Here is a 16,973-nt window from a genome sequence, read left to right on the forward strand (position 1 = left end):
TCATAGGAGGTAGGGTAGGACCTTGACGCCTCGTGCAACTTCTATCATCCGATGTGAACCGCTTCTGATTGGTTGAAATAGTGGGCAGGAATCGTGATGTAAATATTTTGGCAACAATATGCAAAATTTCAGGGGAACAACCGAAAACAAATAGGAATTTCGCGCAAATTGTGTTTACTCTACCTTATGTAGAAAGAAGCCATGTATACATATACGTATATACTGCGTAGCTTAGTATGTCGTACGCCTTTTTTAACTAGCTTGAAAACAATCTAGCAAAACATGTTGTTTATCATCGAGCTTACAAAAGCTGCGATACTAGGTACGGGATGTTAGTTCGAATCTAGGAATCATATTCGAATAAAGTCGTGATATTTTGAGTACTCGTTTTTCACAAATTTTGTGGTGAAATAAATACAGTGATAAAAAGAGAGCTATTATTAAATATCGAAGGAGGAAATATTGTTACAATTATCGGTTGAACCTTTGTGCTGATATCGGATACAGGATGTCTTTCAGTAAAAATATCAAACATTACAGGGTATTAGCACATAATACTCAAAGGTGAGTGAAAAATAAGCGATTTTTGCGTGGTATATTTTCGAAATCGAAACCACAAAACATTGAACTATGTTGAAATGGATACATGATTTTCTTTGGAAAATATTAGCTCTTGTGTTTTTTCCCTTCTTTTATATTCTTAGGTAGGTACCATTAATAAATCGATACAAGTTCAAAAAATTATTATCAACTCATGAGACGGAGCGCGTTCCTTCATTCTACGAAAGGTAGAATATCTGAAAATTTAATTTAATTTTTGAATAATTTTGAATGGGATATTTGTTGATGTTAGCAGAAACGTAAAGAACATTATTTCACGGTAAATTAAATAAATCAATTTATTTAACTCATTGGAATTCAAAGTTATTAGTTCGAACTTCATCTACGGCTAGTTAATTAATCTTTTGATTGAGGTTGAAGTTCAAGATGACAGAAATAAAAATATAAACAAGATTCTAGTGTTTTCACTTTGGAAATTTCAGTTATATTCAATTCAACAATACTGCTTGCGTTATTGCAACATAATAATTGGAAAATAAATATAAAATTCTAAAATAATATTTCCTAAAACCAATTAAAACATGTGTTCCATAGTGAGTATGTTTTCTAAAAATAAACCAATGCCTGCTCTGGTATATTCTAGAAGATTACCATATCGCAAAACAATTTTTATCTCGATTTGCACCCTACTTTTGAATACGCAGATGGTTTGAAGAGTTTTAATATATATTTGTACCTAACTGTTGAAGGAATTTTGACAATAAAGTTTGATATAGAGCTCTACCAAACTTTGGAAAGCGTTTTTCCCATTCAATTTAAGAAGAATTGCAATTTTTTTCAGGTCCTTGACATCTGGAAGTACAAACAGTGTTGGCACAGATAAGATGTATAAGGCAAATGCTAAAAATGTACTCTTAACCCAGTCAAAACTGATAAGTCAACTCAAAAAGTACATTTCCAAAATTCCTGAGACCGATTTGCTGGAAAATGCATTAAATAAGGAGTTTGCCCAATTTTTGCAAAAACTCCAGCCAAGAATATATGGTAGTGATCTTATACGATTTTTCACACAACCGACAGTAGTGGAAAACACTAAGACACCAAAAACTGAAAGAAAAGAATCAGTTCCATCTCTTTCAATACCTGATTTACTTGAAACATTAAAAATCAAAATCAACAGTACAGAAGCACCTAAAATGAAAGAAACAGTACCTAAATGGTTGGTGAAGCCAATTATTTCTAAGGTAAATGTTCCTATGTGTTTCTATTCCACTTCGTTTAGGTATCACTATGGATACTAAATGTTCTTAGTTCTTTAGAAAGTTGTATAAACCCACCAAATTGCTCAAGGACAAATACTGAGACTCGCCGTGCAAAAAAAGGTTCATTGATATTTTGGCATTAAAATTAGCAAAGGCAGCCACGGTATCTGTTCAGTGCTATTCTTGTTTGAGAATTAATTTCATTATTGTGAGATAATTCTGCATATAATGGATTATGATGAGAGTTTGAATTAACACCAAGTAAATCTGCGGAACAAAAGGATGCAGTAATCAATTTAAATGAGGATTTTTTTCATGAGAATCAATTATACAGCTCTACTAGACCGTGAAAGAGGCGTTTGACTTATACTTGCAGTTGAGATCTGTATTTAGTTATCAAAATAGTTTGAATCCAACTAAGTTGGAAAATGTTATTTGAACTCTCCCTTCTAGTAAGCTGTATCAAAATTATCAATCTTAATACTGAGCATAATTTTCAGGAAGCAATTGCCTCTAGAACAGAATATTTATTGTCTGCAATTAAAACGGCCAAACAAGATGATTATAAATTATCAAAAATTGATGAATTCTGTGAATATCTGAAACGATATCAAGATGCAAGACATATAGCAGTCAAAGTAAGAATTTTTTATCATCAATGTGAGTGTTGATGCAAATAAAATTTAACACTTTTTAGGAGGGTGGCATAAGATCCTTACTGAAAATACGATATCAGGAAACTAGTAGTCCTGAAGTTATTGGTGCTCTACAAGAAGCATTAAGCCTTTTGGGTTACACCGACACTGTAGAAGGCACAGGGTTGAGGATATTGTCGATAGATGGTGGGGGAACAAGAGGATTACTAGTCATACAGATGCTCAAAAAACTAGAAGAATTAGCGGGCAGGCCCATTTTAGACATGTTCGACATGGTTTGTGGTGTCAGTACTGGTGCTATCATAGCTAGCTTGTTAGGTTTGTATAGTTAATGTGATTTAATCAATATAATACAAATATTTATTTTGATGGTGATGTAATTTGGATTTATTGGTTTCAGTTGTTCAAAAGAAATCTCTTGATGAAATTGAACAAATATATGAAAGTATAGGAACTCAAGTATTTACACAACATCCAATAAAAGGTACAAGTAATTTAGTCTGGAGTCAGTCCTATTATGATACTGCCTTGTGGGAAAAACTGTTGAAGGAAAAAATTGGAACAGAAACACTTATAAGTACTCAAAGAAAACCGAAGACTCCAAAAGTAGGTACAATATGCATAGATGGTTCTAAAAAATGGGATTTTTTGACGGGTTTTCGTATTTCGCTTTTTTCTTAGTTGACTTAAAATGTATGTGTTTTGTCACGAAAGTCTATCTACCGATATAGTATATCTACTAGCTAACTAGTCTCATCTCTAAAATATGATCACTTTACAGTTGTTGGCTGTATCTGCTGTAATGAATAAATCACGATTAGCAGCTTATCTATTCAGGAATTACAATTTACCTTGTAAAGTACAGAGCCAGTATTTCGGTAGTTCAAATCACAGAGTTTGGGAAGCTGTCAGGGCTTCAGCAGCAGCACCTACATATTTTGAGGAATTCAAATTGGGAAATATGTTGCATCAGGTGAAAACTTGTTTGATTTCTCACTGAAACCAGAAGATTAATAAGGAAAATTTCAGGATGGAGGTATTTTAGTGAATAATCCCACAGCTGTTGCAATACATGAAGCCAAGTTATTGTGGCCACATACCCCACTGCAATGCGTGGTTTCTTTTGGCACTGGTAGGACCGAGTTAAATCCCATAGAGCCAGACGTAGATATGGAGGAAGTGAGTGCATCTTCCTGGAAAAGCAAATTTATGGCAGTAATTGATAGTGCTACCGATACAGAGGGTAAGTTGAGCGTTGAATTTTCTCTGGTAGTATGTATATATGGTTTCATGGGGAATGTTTTCAGGTGTGCATTCAATGTTGTCAGATCTTCTGCCACCAAGGACTTATTATAGGTTCAACCCGTATCTAACTGAAATGCTAGGAATTTCAGAAATTTGCCCCGAAAAAATGAACCAACTCAAGAGAGATGCCTTGATGTACTTAAGACGAAATGAAGAGAAATTTCAAGAAGCTGCTGACACTTTAAATATCAGAAAAGGTCCAATGCAAAAACTGCAAGATTATGTTAGTCTACAGTTGGAAATCAATGGTATCATTTCGTCTAAGTATTGATTTCCATATTTCAACTTATGAGATGGCTGTGTTTAATGATTATAATTATCTTTATGGTATTTATTGGAATGAAAATATTTTTACACATAACTTTGTACATTTGTATTTATATTAGAAATGATTTCTTATACTGATTACATTTTTATTTGTTCCGCATATTTGTTATTCACACATCTACAGAGTTATCCTTATCCTTCAGTTACATTAATCACTGTCTGAATTCTGAATCGAAGAAATAATGATATAGTAGAGTTTCCGTAGGCTCTAGCACATACACTTCTACAAGAGCTTGTTTGCTTTCGAAAGAACTAATGAACCTAATCCTCGATATGAATAGTCCATAAAATTAATATATAATAAGGTAAAATATAAACGTACACTACCAAAAGTGTTGAACATGAGCGAAACTTGGGGTGCGTGAGTGCTTCACTATTCTGCACTATCGACATCTATTGACAAAAGCGAGAAGTTAAATATTGATGTTGGTGACGTCATGATTGACACGAAACGATGGTGATCAACCAACAGCTGATACCTATCAAAATATTTGTTGTTCATTTCACTTTCTAGAATGGAGCTTTCGTTGTTTTAAAAGAATGAATTTCGAAATTGTTTTACTTTCCAGGGTATTAGTGATGCATACTCAAATTGAGAATGTTGAATGAATATAATATGTAAGAACAATCAAGTCCTTGAAATAATTCAAAATGACTTTTAATCATGAGAAAATCTTGAATGTTTTGAAAACTTCTTTGAACAAAATTGCTAAGAAAGAATTATTGCTAAGTATTACGAGAAAGGATTTATCACAGTATATTGAAAAAGTTAATTTATTGAAGAATTCTAATAGTATTATAAAGAATTTGAAGTTCTCCACAGCCTCTTTGAGGTCTACTCCCCCAAAAGAAGATGAGGCAGATTCAGAAACAATTCCAAAGCTCGAAGAAAATTCTCCCAACATAAATCACATATTGACCACTTCACAATGGAAAACCGAAATATCAAAGGTAAATTGGAATGTTTAATATGTTTTTCTTATGAACTCTAACTCAAAATATATGTTTGCTTGAGAAAAGTGTTTTTTAGCCTCTTGTTCTATCTCAAATTAAGCATATTCTTGCGTCCATTGAGGAGGCTCAAACCGACTCTTCTTTCCAAGCTAGAGTAGGAGCCTTCATAACATATATCTATAAAGTACCAGGTGCACGTATTATTTCTGTAAAGGTAAAATTTATCTCCATATAACTTGACATTCAATTCAAAATAAATTATCATCTCTCAAGGAGGGGGCTCTACGTGTTTTATTGAATGCTCGAGAAAGATTCAAGGACAAAGATCTTGGGCCTATTCGGGAGGCTTTGGCACTTTTAGGGTACACTGATCCTGTGCCAGGAAAGGGTATTCGAATTCTCAGTATTGACGGAGGCGGTATAAGAGGATTGCTAGTATTAGAGATGTTGAAGAAACTGGAAGAATTAACTGGAAAAAGAATATATGAGTTATTTGACCTAATTTGTGGTACAAGCACAGGCGCTATTCTAACTTTTTCAATGGGTAAGGTTGCTAATTACTGAAAGCATTTCATTGAATGAATTGGATGGAAACAGGTTTCGTTTGTGTGCAGGCATCCACCATAAGTCGATGGATGAAATTGCAGAAGTCTATCTAAAGATAAGCAACGAAGTATTCAAACAATCCTCTTTATGGGGTACAGGAAACCTTGTTTGGACTCAGTCTTTTTACAGTACTCCTCTTTGGGAAAAAAATCTCAAGACATATCTTGGTGATTTCCGGCTGATCCAAACCGCTCGTGACCCTTTGTGTCCAAAGGTAAGTGGTAAGTTAAAGACGATCTTAATTCTTTGTTGTTTTTTTTATGGTTGATTTCATTAGCTATGTGCAGTATCGGCTGTTGTGAATCAGTCTCACCTGTCAGCATACCTCTTTAGAAATTATTCATTGCCATGGAAAGTACACTCTGAGTATTTGGGAAGCAGTAACCATTTAGTATGGGAGGCAGCTAGAGCATCAGCAGCTGCCCCAACTTATTTTGAAGAATTTAAGTTGGGCGATTATATACATCAGGTATGCAACAATCTGAGTATTATTGGAGATATTTTCCTTATAATTCTTGATTACCTTCCGTTCCTTATATCATGAAACACTGCGTTTACTAGGTTCTTTAGGAATGATCAAAGTCACTTTTAATGCAGTGATTTTTTAGGATGGGGGAATTTTAGCTAACAATCCTACGGCAATTGCCATTCATGAAGCGAAACTTCTGTGGCCTAACCATCCTATTCAATGTGTTGTATCGTTTGGTACTGGTAGAACGGTACCATACAGAGCTAAGAATGCACCTTGTGACCCATCAGTTAATACAACTTGGAAAAACAAATTTATGAAAATTGTTGATAGTGCAACTGATACAGAAGGTGAAATTTATTAATTATTTTCGGCTTTTTATTGATACCGATATGATATTTCAATGGTTTTTAAACTTCAGGTATACATACAATATTGAGTGACCTTCTACCAGACAATGTTTACTACAGATTCAATCCATATTTAGTAGAAATGATAAGTATGGTTGAAATTGAGGAACAAAAACTAGAGCAAATGAAGAGGGATGCAATAATGTATTTGAGGAGGAACGAAGATAAATTTATTGCCGCAGCAAAGGCTTTATCGGAACCAAAGAGCTATTTTCAGAAACAATCTGATTGGTTAAGAATTAAAAGAGATCTATATGGATTTTGAAGATATTGAATGTACATACCTATCTAATGTTTTTTATACCACAAAAGTAAAAACTGTGCATAATGATGATGAGCAATCATGTAAGAATTGTTATATTTTATCGATGTAATATATTATATATTTGAATCTTTCCAACAATTGTTTTTGTTCTGATAAAAATACTCAATATTGAAGACCCCTCAAAATGAACATATATCCCCTGTAAGATATCCAAGATGGCCGAATTATCATTCCCTCAAATTCAGTGCGAATTCATTAAATTTTAAGTACCAATTCTTAATAGTTTTTCGGTTAATATGAAAAAAAAAACTGCTGTGTCGTGCGAAGTGAGGTAAAGAACAGTAGAAAAGTTGGAAATAACGTAACCAAGAGACTACTCATAGTCATATTCGGCACCTGTTTACATGGATTTTATGAATAAAATAATACAAATTCAGATTTCAAAATAATTATATTTATATCTTACTATCTTTGAAGCTGCCATAACAATAAAAAAATACTTCTTAAATACAACGCCAGCTGTATATTTTATTCAACAATTTGATAAATATATTATATTCTTTGCTACAGATAGTGAATTGCACATATAGACATTTATTTGATTGATTAGAATATTGAATCCTTCAAAGTTATTGGCACCTGTTTGAAATTTTATTGACAACTTCTGCAATACTGATATCGGAATGTGAAAAGAGACATTTGCTTCTAAAAAACTATATTCCATTCTTCGGCTTATAATTTTGAAAATCATTACATTAATATTCAAATCTGATCATCCAAAATTTATAAAATTTCGTTCGAAGTAACATCACTTTTTAATTTTGACTGTAAGAAATGAAATTTCGATAATCAACACAAGAAATAGGGAATATAATTTTTCAAATGAATTTTCCTTACTGATAAATTATCTAACAATATCAATAAATAAATTTTATACATATAAATCAGCTTAATTAAAATGATTCATGAATTAAATAGAAAAAAGTGATCAATGATGAAATACTTTAGCCAGCCGATGAAGCAATTCATCATTAAATAAGTAATGAAAATAAATATGAATGTTCGTTTCGATGACGAAAAATTTCCATAAATAATACTCTGAATTGTGTGATGTTTCAATTTCCACCAAACTTTCCAACCGTGAAAATTCACAAAATCCTTCCATATTTTTTTTTTGGTGGAAACTTGTTGGATTTTCTTGTATTAAGTTTTGTATTATCAAAAGACACCAGAACGGAAATGTCGGATTCTGTGGGGAAGGTTCCTCTTTACAGTGTCTCGGAGAACCAAGGAAGTAGCTCGATAAAAGATTCTGTCAAAATGTTTACTTATAATACATCAATTGCCTAAAGACAATTAAATATGGACTAGAATTATATAGGACCTCGGAGCATCGAACCATTCATTTTCCCAAATATTCAATCATTTTTGAAAATTTGGGCAGCTCTTCTGAAAGCAGCAATGAGTCGACACACCCTTTGAAGATTCGAGTAGAGAAGCAGCGATTCCTATAAAAGAAGAAAAACATGGAAAATTAATTTTCGTCACTCGAACGGCGAATTTTTAGTTATACAGGTTGTTTCATAAACATTGCGAACAAATATATAGGATATTAATATCTGTGTTGTTTGGAGTCAGAAAGATCCAGTGGGTCTTTTTCTGGAAATGTTTCGTTTCCAAGATACAGGTATCACATACTTTCCTACACAATAAGCGACAATCCTGGAGTTTTTGAAAGAGTTCTGAAATATGAGGAGAAGACTGGAGTCTTGTAACCCAGCTGGAGTCGGTCATTTTCAACCATTCTTGTAATTTGTGAAGCTTTTTGAATTTTTGATCTAATTCAGTTTTCGATTGGTCTATTCATCGAGTATTTGTTTGATCAATCAACGGTTTTCAATTTTTACTGAAAAGGCGTGCATCCTAGAGAAAAAGCAGCACAGATATAAAAAAGGAATGGTAGAAATGAATTTAATTTTGGAAAAAGCAGGCACGTATTATTTTTTCTTCAAAAATATGGAAGTCAATGCCAGTACTGTAGTTGCCGAAGACGAGGTATTCAACATGAAATAATCAACTTAATGATGAGATATTCATCTTGGAAATGAAGCATTTCCGGACAAAGGCCTAAAGGATCTTTCCATCTACAAAATAACAAACTTCGCAGAACAATATCCTGAATTTGTCCGCAATGTTTATTAAACACCCACAATCATTAGTTTGAGTGATTTGGTGCAATGTTTGGTGTTAATTTGGTGATATCTATGAGATCTTGATGTTATTGAAATGTTAGTGAATGAAGGCTTGTTTTGTGCAAGTTTTGTTGATGATATGATGAAATACCAATGCAGTAACCTTTTAAGAAGGTTTCAGAATTTGATTTCAATACTTTCGAAACATAACAGTTTGCTTCTTTAATATTGCACAATAATAATCAAAATGAGCAGAAACAATTTTTTTTCTCTTATCTATATTGACGATAATGTTTTCTGGATTACCATTCGAGATGTATGAATAAATTTGTTCTTGATATATGGAATTTTTATTCCTATTCATTTAAAATTGATAAGATCGATGATGTTGATGGTGTACGATCAAAATGTGATGGGCTTCTACTTCCTCTATTCAATAAAAGTCAAATTACAGCATGCTTTTTCAATTAATCGTGTTAATAAAGTTTTATACCTATGCATAGTGGGTTAGTGTTTGTTAGTGGAGTAATGGTGTATTTTGTGTACCTAAACCCCTGGATCTGCCCCGTGTAATTGTTTTATCCATGTCTGAATTTGTTGCAATTCATCTGATAGTTGAAGTGTGTCAAGGCAACCCTTGAAGTAATCTGTCGTGAAACAGTTTCTCCTGAAATAGAAATTTTTCGTAAAATATAGAAGGAAAAAATAGTCATACAAAACACTAGCAGCTTGATCTTCATCTTCTTACAGCAGAAACACTAATGAAGGTGTATAATTAAAATGAGTTGGTATACATATTTCGAAGCAATCAATTTTAATTTCTTTCTTATAGAAACCAGAAAACTGAAGAGTTTTTCCTACGTAGGATTGGAATAACGCCAGAAATATGAGAAAATAAGCAGTGACGCTGATAAGAAAATACTCTGAACAAAAGGTAATGTTCAGTTTTTTTCATATAGCCTATTCGAACTCCTAATAATATTGAATATTATCTCCCCCTTTCAAATATTAACTCTAGTCTTCCATATTTTATCGCAATTAAGTTTTGTGGGAATATAACATTTGGGGTGAATAATTTTATTTATACAGCTTATAGGCGACACATTTCTAAATCCTCCTCTGCTGTTGGATGGCCCGTGGAAGTACCGGGCATGAAACGACAGGGGGAAATATTATCTGCGGCATGACAATCGGCATATTATGGCACCTAATTAACCGAAGTGCTTTTATCACCTCATACGTTCTCCGGAATCATGTTCACGCATTTTTACGCCGAACGTATCGACGCTTTTATGGGGCGATAACTTTGAATGCCGACCCGTAACAGGTGGTGTCTCAGCGGCGTAAGGTAGCCGCGGATATAATGGGGAAAAATAATCCGCCATTTAATGCTGAATGATCTTACATAATGTGCGGACGCTGAAACGGCGCATAATGCACATAATTCCATCGTAATAACAATTCGGAGCGGTGGTCGTTATCGTTTTTCCGCATTGTTACGTTGCCTCTGTATTTTTATTCGGGAAACGGAACTAAACTTATCGAGGAGCTCGAGCCTGATCGTGAGAAAATCGAAAACGAGTGTCGGCCGATATCGGTATCTCTGCCTCATCATGTCCTGTGAGTCAGCGCCCGGGAATGTCTCATCTTCGCCGAAACCGCCCGCGACTATCGGGGACAGTGGCGGCATTGTATACAGAGCGGGCCAAGAGTGTTCATCCAGGAAGGGGAATAAGGCCAGACAGATTTTTAAGAATACCACTACATTCTCATAGCGTTCGCAATTTGCACTTTAGCGATAAAAGTTTATGCACGCGTTTTTAATCGCCCATTTCTAAAAAAAAATCGTTGTTCTTATGGAGGCTACTACTGTAGTTGTTATGTATGTACGTTTTTACGTATTAGTTGGGGAGCCGTCGATGCTAAATCAGGATTTACTCGTGCGTCGTGGAGACCTAGTGGATTTTGAAAATAAGATGGTAGAAATGTAGAAAAGAAAAAAGGCTGTATGATGGATGCAGTTTCAGCTGTGAGGAAAGCGTTTGCAGGTTGTGCAAGAAATAACAAAAAAATCGTCAGGTGTACATACTCGAGCGTGTCAGATTAAGATACTGTATATGCCTTACGTGTCTCGGAGATAATAAATTCATGTTAATCTGACAGTTGCAAATGGTTGAAAAAAAATTTTCAGCGTGTCAGATTTTTAGAGGATATGTTAATTGTACCCAGAGGTAGCTACTTTTCAAGAGATTGACAATTCGGACGTGACGCAAGGTCACAGCGTGACGGTCCTTTGAAAATGCAAAAAAAATCGTTACTTCTACATTCTCGAGCATGTCAGATTTTCATACAGATGGTTAATCTCGGTGTTGCAGACGTGTTGACCTATTAATCTGACACTAATCAGGGGGGGGTTTTCTTAATCTGACAGTTTGAAGATGATAACAAGGCATTTTTTTATAATATCTCCCTTCCTGTACCTCTTATCGTTTCTGTATTCGTTATGAAAGTTGTACACAATAATATTCTATACAACTTTTGTCTGAAGCAATTTTATATACTCTCAACCGTTTTCGAGTTAAGAGCGATAAGAGCGAGGAGCTTAGACACAGGTACGAAAGGCCCAGTCTAATTTACATTCATCGCCATATATCTCAGAAACGTTCGAAAGTGGAAAAAATTGCTTCGGAAAAATTTCGTAGAAAATGTTATGCTGTACAACTTTTATTATGAATACGAAAACAATTTGAAGCCCAGGAGAGGAGATAATTCAAAAAAACTGATTTTTGTGACCTTTATGGTCAATTTTTATTGTTTCGGCTTGCTGAAACTGTCAAATTATATTTTTTCCGATATTCTTGAATCATTAGCCTCAATATAAGAAAAAAGCCACCGCGCTCGAGAATGTACATGTTTTTTTTTGCAAGTTTGGTGCCCTACCACACATTTTCGTCAATCTTAAATTGTCAGATTAAGAGAATGTAACATGTTATTATCCACATATATCTTAATCTGACACGCTCGAGTATGTATAATGATCGTTTTTTTTTTTTACTATTCTGACAGGGTGTCCTAGACAACTCCCCCTTTATACAGGTCTAATTTTTGGTAGAGGTACTCTACAGGGTCTAAGGTTTCTCCCCTTGTATTAATCTGACACGCTCGAGTAAATACCGAATTTCCTTCTTGGGCTCCCCAACTATATGTATCGCATCCCTCGGCGTTTTGAAATTCTGACGCCTGAGATCACAGAACAAGACTGTTTTACTTTCGAGCCAATTTTATTCGAGAGCCGCTCCATCTGAAACGAGTGAAATTACAGTCACTTCACTCATGTGTAGTTTAATATAGGCATAATGATGATGCGATACATATTGACTTCTGCAAGGCCTTCTACAGGGTCAATTATAGCATACTGCCCATGAAGTTACGTAAAATAGGATCGTTCGACAGTCCCCTGTTGGCCCTGTTGAATTGGCTAGAGAGTTTTTTCGCGAGAACTCTCCTTCTCTGTGCCTTACCGTGGTTGGGATTATGTTACCCCACGGGAGTTACTCAGGGCTCCCACTAAGGTTCCCTTCTCTTAATTTTGTTCATCAATGATGTACCGTTTTTCTTGTGTTTGCCGAGAACCTGAAGACAGCACGCGTATCGGAGTTCATAGTGTTCAGAATAACGTATTGGGATGATCAAGCCTTTGAAGATTGCCCCAGAGTGTTTCTCTTTCGGTTTTTCCTTCTCCTGAGAAACCTTGTTATTCTTGCCTATTTCTTGGAGTTAACCTTACGGTACGTTCATATTGCTCTTCTCTCTACGGACTGAGATCTTCAAAAACACCCGAAATATTCTTTCAGAAGCGTTCTCGAGGTCTTGCAATAAAACCAATTCACGATTATCGGAATATTCTGGAAACGACATAAAAACGTCAAAAAACCTATCGTCGCGGTTGATAATTGCCGTTGTTTTTTATTTTTCGCGAAGGTCACTTTGACGTAGGTAAGACTCTTCTAGTATTCATGGCTGAGCACGACATGCAACGTGAACACTTTGTACCGTAATTATGACATGAGGTGATCTGATGTAATATTAGTTGCTCGAGTACTTGGCATAAAATTGCCAGTAGGTGCGCGTACAGAGTTTTCTTAAACAGCTGTAGTTAAATCATGAAATGTCCATTTCCTTTAATTGCCTCTAATAACAAATGAGACTGAGTTGCGCTCGAAATTAATGACACATAATTTTTAGTTTATGTAAAGGTATGAACCAGACTTCATCGAAAAGATTTGACTCGATAAAAACGAAAATGTTTTCAAGAAATTTTTCGACTACTTTTTAATTCCAATTGATTCTTCCGACATTCTAACATTTTTTTACGAATAATTGAAAAGTTTCAGCATATTCGTTTAAAGAGATAAAATACCTTCCAAATGACTTTCCTCCAATCATAATTTTCCTGAAAATTCTCTTTCACTGAAAATATTACAAGTGTTACTCTATATGATCGGACTACCTTCATGGCGTTCAATGATAATCTTTAATTTGAAGTCAAGAAACAAATTTTGTGAATGAATTCTTCCATCAGTGTGTCAATAATTAATGTGGTTGAGAATGAGAAACACACTATTTCTAGTTAAAAAACTTTATTTTTTACTCTGTAGGCGATCGATTTCGGTTTTCAAAAACCATCATCAGGCCAGCTGAAAGCTGAAATATTGTTGATTTTCAGCTGGCCTGATGATGGTTTTTGAAAACCGAAATCGATCGCCTACAGAGTAAAAAATAAAGTTTTTTAACTAGAAATAGTGTGTTTCTCATTCTCAACCACATCAAGAAACAAAATCTAGTAATATTTCTTACATCGACAGACTAGACTTTGGTGCGTCCCAAAGTAATTTTTAGGTTGATCCCAAAAAATTCTTGCATTTTGGCACGAAACCCAACTATTCCAATTCCTCAATATACAAATATATGTTCGAGTAATTTTCGATAGTTTCTGTGAGAGAGATTTCAATTTCAACTCAGGATTGCTCATTAAAGTTGACCTTACGAAAATAAAATAATGACCTATATTTCGATGAATGGGTGTCGGTAACCTCAGAAACTGTCTCAGTTTTCAGAGTTTCGGCGATATATTTCTAACCATCAACATTTAAGTTCAAGGTTCTGCGATACGATTGGTGTGTTTATCTTTTCAAAGCGTAACATTTGCAGCTCGTCGGTTTCGAAAATATTCAATGTTCAATGACCGGTGGTAGTTCTGAGATGAGAAAAGCTTGGCTATTTGTAAATTTATATATTTTTTGTCATGACGAGATTCTTCGTTTATTGTCAGTTGTTTTTCCATTTGTGGAAACACAATACCTCAATGCCTGATGAATCTTCATAAAGAAAACTAATTAGTTCAGTACTCTAGAATGCCAATACTGTCTTGAATGCTTCACCAGAATTCGAAGAGCGACCGTAAATATCTTGAATTCTGCGAATTAATTCACTATTTGAAATGGAACGTCAATAACGTCATTACTCAATGTTTGCGTTCACATTGCAAACTTAGTTTTGCTTGAATATTATTCTTGTACTATCATCATGAAGAAATCACGCATTGCGTCAATTTGAAAATCTAATTTCTTTGTTTATCAACGGTGCATGTTGAAATTATCAATAGGATCATTCTCGCATATGATCGTTATTTTAAGAATAACGATAAAAACATGTCCAATGGATCGAAAGCAATGGATTTACCCAATTCTGGTGTTCCTATATCGATAGAAATACCAGGAAGCATCGAATGAAAGTGCAAAACTTGGTTTCGGATTTATTGGCCATCCTCAAAGCGACCTTGCAGTGTCTAACATTTCTACCAACAAATTTTGCGAAAGAACTGTAGAAATTCTGCTTTTTTAGTATTATTTCGTTGGATATCTATTTAAAGGAATAAGACTGCATGTATACAAGATTCTGATACATATTTAAATGCAAACGCATCTTCCAAAACTACAATAAAAAGAATACTCTTACTTTCGATAACTTTTGAGTAGAATGCGATGATTGTCTGGATAAAATCTTAGATTTTACGTACTATTTTAAAAACTTTCGTTTCTGCCATAAGAAGATTAATCAGGGTAGTATAACAACCAAAACTCAACTCAAATCGGTTCATTGCTCACCTGCATAGGGAATGTACTTGGGGCTCTCTGAAGAGATTGTAGCAGTCTTCGCATATGCGATCTAATCTTGCGAATATGCTCTTGTCATAAACTCCTTTGCATTGAATGTCGAAGAAGGATCTCTTGGCTAAGTGGTGAGATAGCAGATCCGAAGACCTATTGGCCGGACTGCCGAAAGAGCCGCTCAGGAAGAGAACTAAGGCCATGCACACCCACAACAGAGTGGTTGAAACCTTTGATGAGAGGTAATTCATCTGAAACAAGGAAGAGCTGCTTGAGTTTTTCATAGTCGATTCCCGCATCTGTGGGTCTAAGCTGAGTAGATAAAAGATTTTCAAGAAATTAATTCTTTGAATCAAAGTTGAAATTCTAAAGGAAAATCGCTATTTCAATAAAATACATAACCCAGCGCATTCGCCATTTTGCACCAACTCACAAAATAATTTCTAAAACATCCTATATTACGTGTCTATTGAAATTTTCAATAATCTGAGAAGAAGAATACTTCACAATATTTATCTTGGTGAATAATTTCTTGGTAATCTCACCGTTTTCGAGCGAATCTCAGTAAAGTTCTCCGAGTCTGAGATGCAATTTAAAATCCATACTTCAATAATGATACAATTATGGATTCAAGTCCTTGAAAACTGGGTTACTTTCAGTTTCATTTTGATTGATGTGATCTATGTCCTGCATAATTCATGAGAAATCCTATGGAGAATTGTACGCTTTAAAGGCCACATCCAGCCTTATGAAATAGGAAGTACGAAGTTTATTTCCTCATTTTTTGTCCAGCTTATAATACCCACAGTCAATTAAATACATTGGGAATGGATAATGTGGAAGAATCTGCTGATATCGTTAAGATTTATTGTGCGCTTTCTATCATGTCAACTAATGATACCTTTCATAAATCGCTTAGCTTTTTGTTTCAATGAACTTAAAAGGAGGAAAAATTATAATTGTTGTCCATACTTTCCCTTCTCGATTTGTTCTACGTTTGCGTCACTGTAACAAGAAATTATGGAATAATTCAAGGGATTTCTGAATGTTTGAGAAGGAACTCATTTAATTTGATAAGAGAAAAAGTTGCGAAACTAATTTTATGGAAATTACATTCCACCTGAAACTGAACAGGTTCCTTGGTAAAAAAAATTAAATCACGGCAGTTATTGTGAGTAAGAACAGCCTTGATTTTTATTAAAATGTATCTATAAATAGATCCCTTCAATAATTATAGAAAATGACTTGCATTGACGTCTCAATGTTCTATTATTGTTCTTTACGAATTGGCTGTAATTTATGGGAATTGGCTGAATCGAATAGGAATTTGATACAGGAAAATTATCCATAAAAATTCATTTTCTCGCACATCTCGATATAGGAAATGAGTCGATCACGTCAATATGGATTAATTTTCACGGTAGGTATGCGACGCAATTCTTATCATTTAGGCCTTGATCTTAAATGAAGTTGAGCATGACTATGGCCGACTATGGCGTCCAACAGTTCTATTATGATTGGGTTTTATTATTATTTAATAAACAATAATCGGCTTCCCTTGTCGGTTCGATGAATTCAATTTGTTTTCAATCGACCCTCCTAGTTTCTTAGGTGTGCTGAGGCAAAGAGAGATGCAAAAAGATTTGATCATAAACTGAAATAATTCTTGAAAACTTTCTTATTCAATAGTGTTCGTTGCGAAAACTTCTTGTTGCTTGATTGAAATTTGTTCAATTATTCAAGACAAAAGTTAACAATTGTATAATATTCTTGCATCTTATTTTGCTGTATCAAAA

The 16,973-nt window shown here is 34.5% G+C and overlaps 3 protein-coding genes across 8 annotated transcripts in view; 2 read left to right on the top strand and 1 right to left on the bottom strand.

Annotated features, from left to right (window-relative positions):
- The first annotated feature begins 37 nt into the window (after window positions 1-37).
- LOC123307936 (calcium-independent phospholipase A2-gamma-like) lies at window positions 38-4,207 on the top strand. 4 transcript variants are annotated; one of them, XM_044890436.1, is made up of 8 exons: window positions 38-564; window positions 1,403-1,805; window positions 2,324-2,461; window positions 2,521-2,797; window positions 2,880-3,085; window positions 3,261-3,452; window positions 3,509-3,722; window positions 3,787-4,207. In XM_044890436.1, the coding sequence occupies exons 1-8, from the start codon at window positions 509-511 to the stop codon at window positions 4,053-4,055; spliced, it is 1,755 nt and encodes a 584-aa protein (XP_044746371.1). In that variant the 5' UTR covers window positions 38-508; the 3' UTR covers window positions 4,056-4,207. The 4 variants fall into 4 exon arrangements, with proteins under 4 accessions (XP_044746371.1, XP_044746370.1, XP_044746372.1 ...); XM_044890435.1 differs by lacking the exon at window positions 38-564 and adding an exon at window positions 597-704; XM_044890437.1 differs by lacking the exon at window positions 38-564 and adding an exon at window positions 975-1,154.
- Window positions 4,208-4,564: 357 nt separating this feature from the next.
- On the top strand, window positions 4,565-6,950 carry LOC123306772 (calcium-independent phospholipase A2-gamma-like). Its single transcript, XM_044888910.1, has 7 exons — window positions 4,565-5,062; window positions 5,142-5,279; window positions 5,339-5,609; window positions 5,680-5,885; window positions 5,949-6,140; window positions 6,280-6,490; window positions 6,562-6,950. The coding sequence occupies exons 1-7, from the start codon at window positions 4,763-4,765 to the stop codon at window positions 6,813-6,815; spliced, it is 1,572 nt and encodes a 523-aa protein (XP_044744845.1). The 5' UTR covers window positions 4,565-4,762; the 3' UTR covers window positions 6,816-6,950.
- Window positions 6,951-7,247: 297 nt separating this feature from the next.
- LOC123307994 (ion transport peptide-like) overlaps window positions 7,248-16,973 on the bottom strand; it is a 29,805-nt gene continuing 20,079 nt past the window's right edge. Inside the window, exons 2-4 of one of the 3 annotated variants that reach the window (XM_044890511.1) lie at window positions 15,175-15,444; window positions 9,554-9,674; window positions 7,248-8,323 (exon numbers count right to left, since the gene is read on the bottom strand). In XM_044890511.1, the coding sequence (XP_044746446.1) occupies window positions 9,554-9,674; window positions 15,175-15,428 (375 nt within the window). In that variant the 5' untranslated portion in view covers window positions 15,429-15,444 and the 3' untranslated portion in view covers window positions 7,248-8,323. Of the gene's footprint in view, window positions 8,324-9,500; window positions 9,675-15,174; window positions 15,445-16,973 lie in introns of all 3 variants that reach the window. The other 2 variants (XM_044890510.1, XR_006537030.1) reach the window with 2 other exon arrangements.

This window comes from Coccinella septempunctata, chromosome 2, assembly GCF_907165205.1.
Source record: "Coccinella septempunctata chromosome 2, icCocSept1.1, whole genome shotgun sequence".
NCBI classification, from domain to species: Eukaryota; Metazoa; Arthropoda; class Insecta; order Coleoptera; family Coccinellidae; genus Coccinella; species Coccinella septempunctata.

Bases quoted from the DNA above. Each gene is read 5' to 3' on its own strand.
- LOC123307936 (XM_044890435.1), top strand. From the start codon at position 631: ATGTTGAAATGGATACATGATTTTCTTTGGAAAATATTAGCTCTTGTG. The intron at 2,462-2,520 runs GTAAGAATTTTT...AACACTTTTTAG, and splicing joins CAAGACATATAGCAGTCAAA to GAGGGTGGCATAAGATCCTT. The intron at 2,798-2,879 runs GTTTGTATAGTT...TATTGGTTTCAG, and splicing joins TATCATAGCTAGCTTGTTAG to TTGTTCAAAAGAAATCTCTT.
- LOC123306772 (XM_044888910.1), top strand. From the start codon at position 4,763: ATGACTTTTAATCATGAGAAAATCTTGAATGTTTTGAAAACTTCTTTG. The intron at 5,886-5,948 runs GTAAGTGGTAAG...TGATTTCATTAG, and splicing joins GTGACCCTTTGTGTCCAAAG to CTATGTGCAGTATCGGCTGT. The intron at 6,491-6,561 runs GTGAAATTTATT...TTTAAACTTCAG, and splicing joins TAGTGCAACTGATACAGAAG to GTATACATACAATATTGAGT.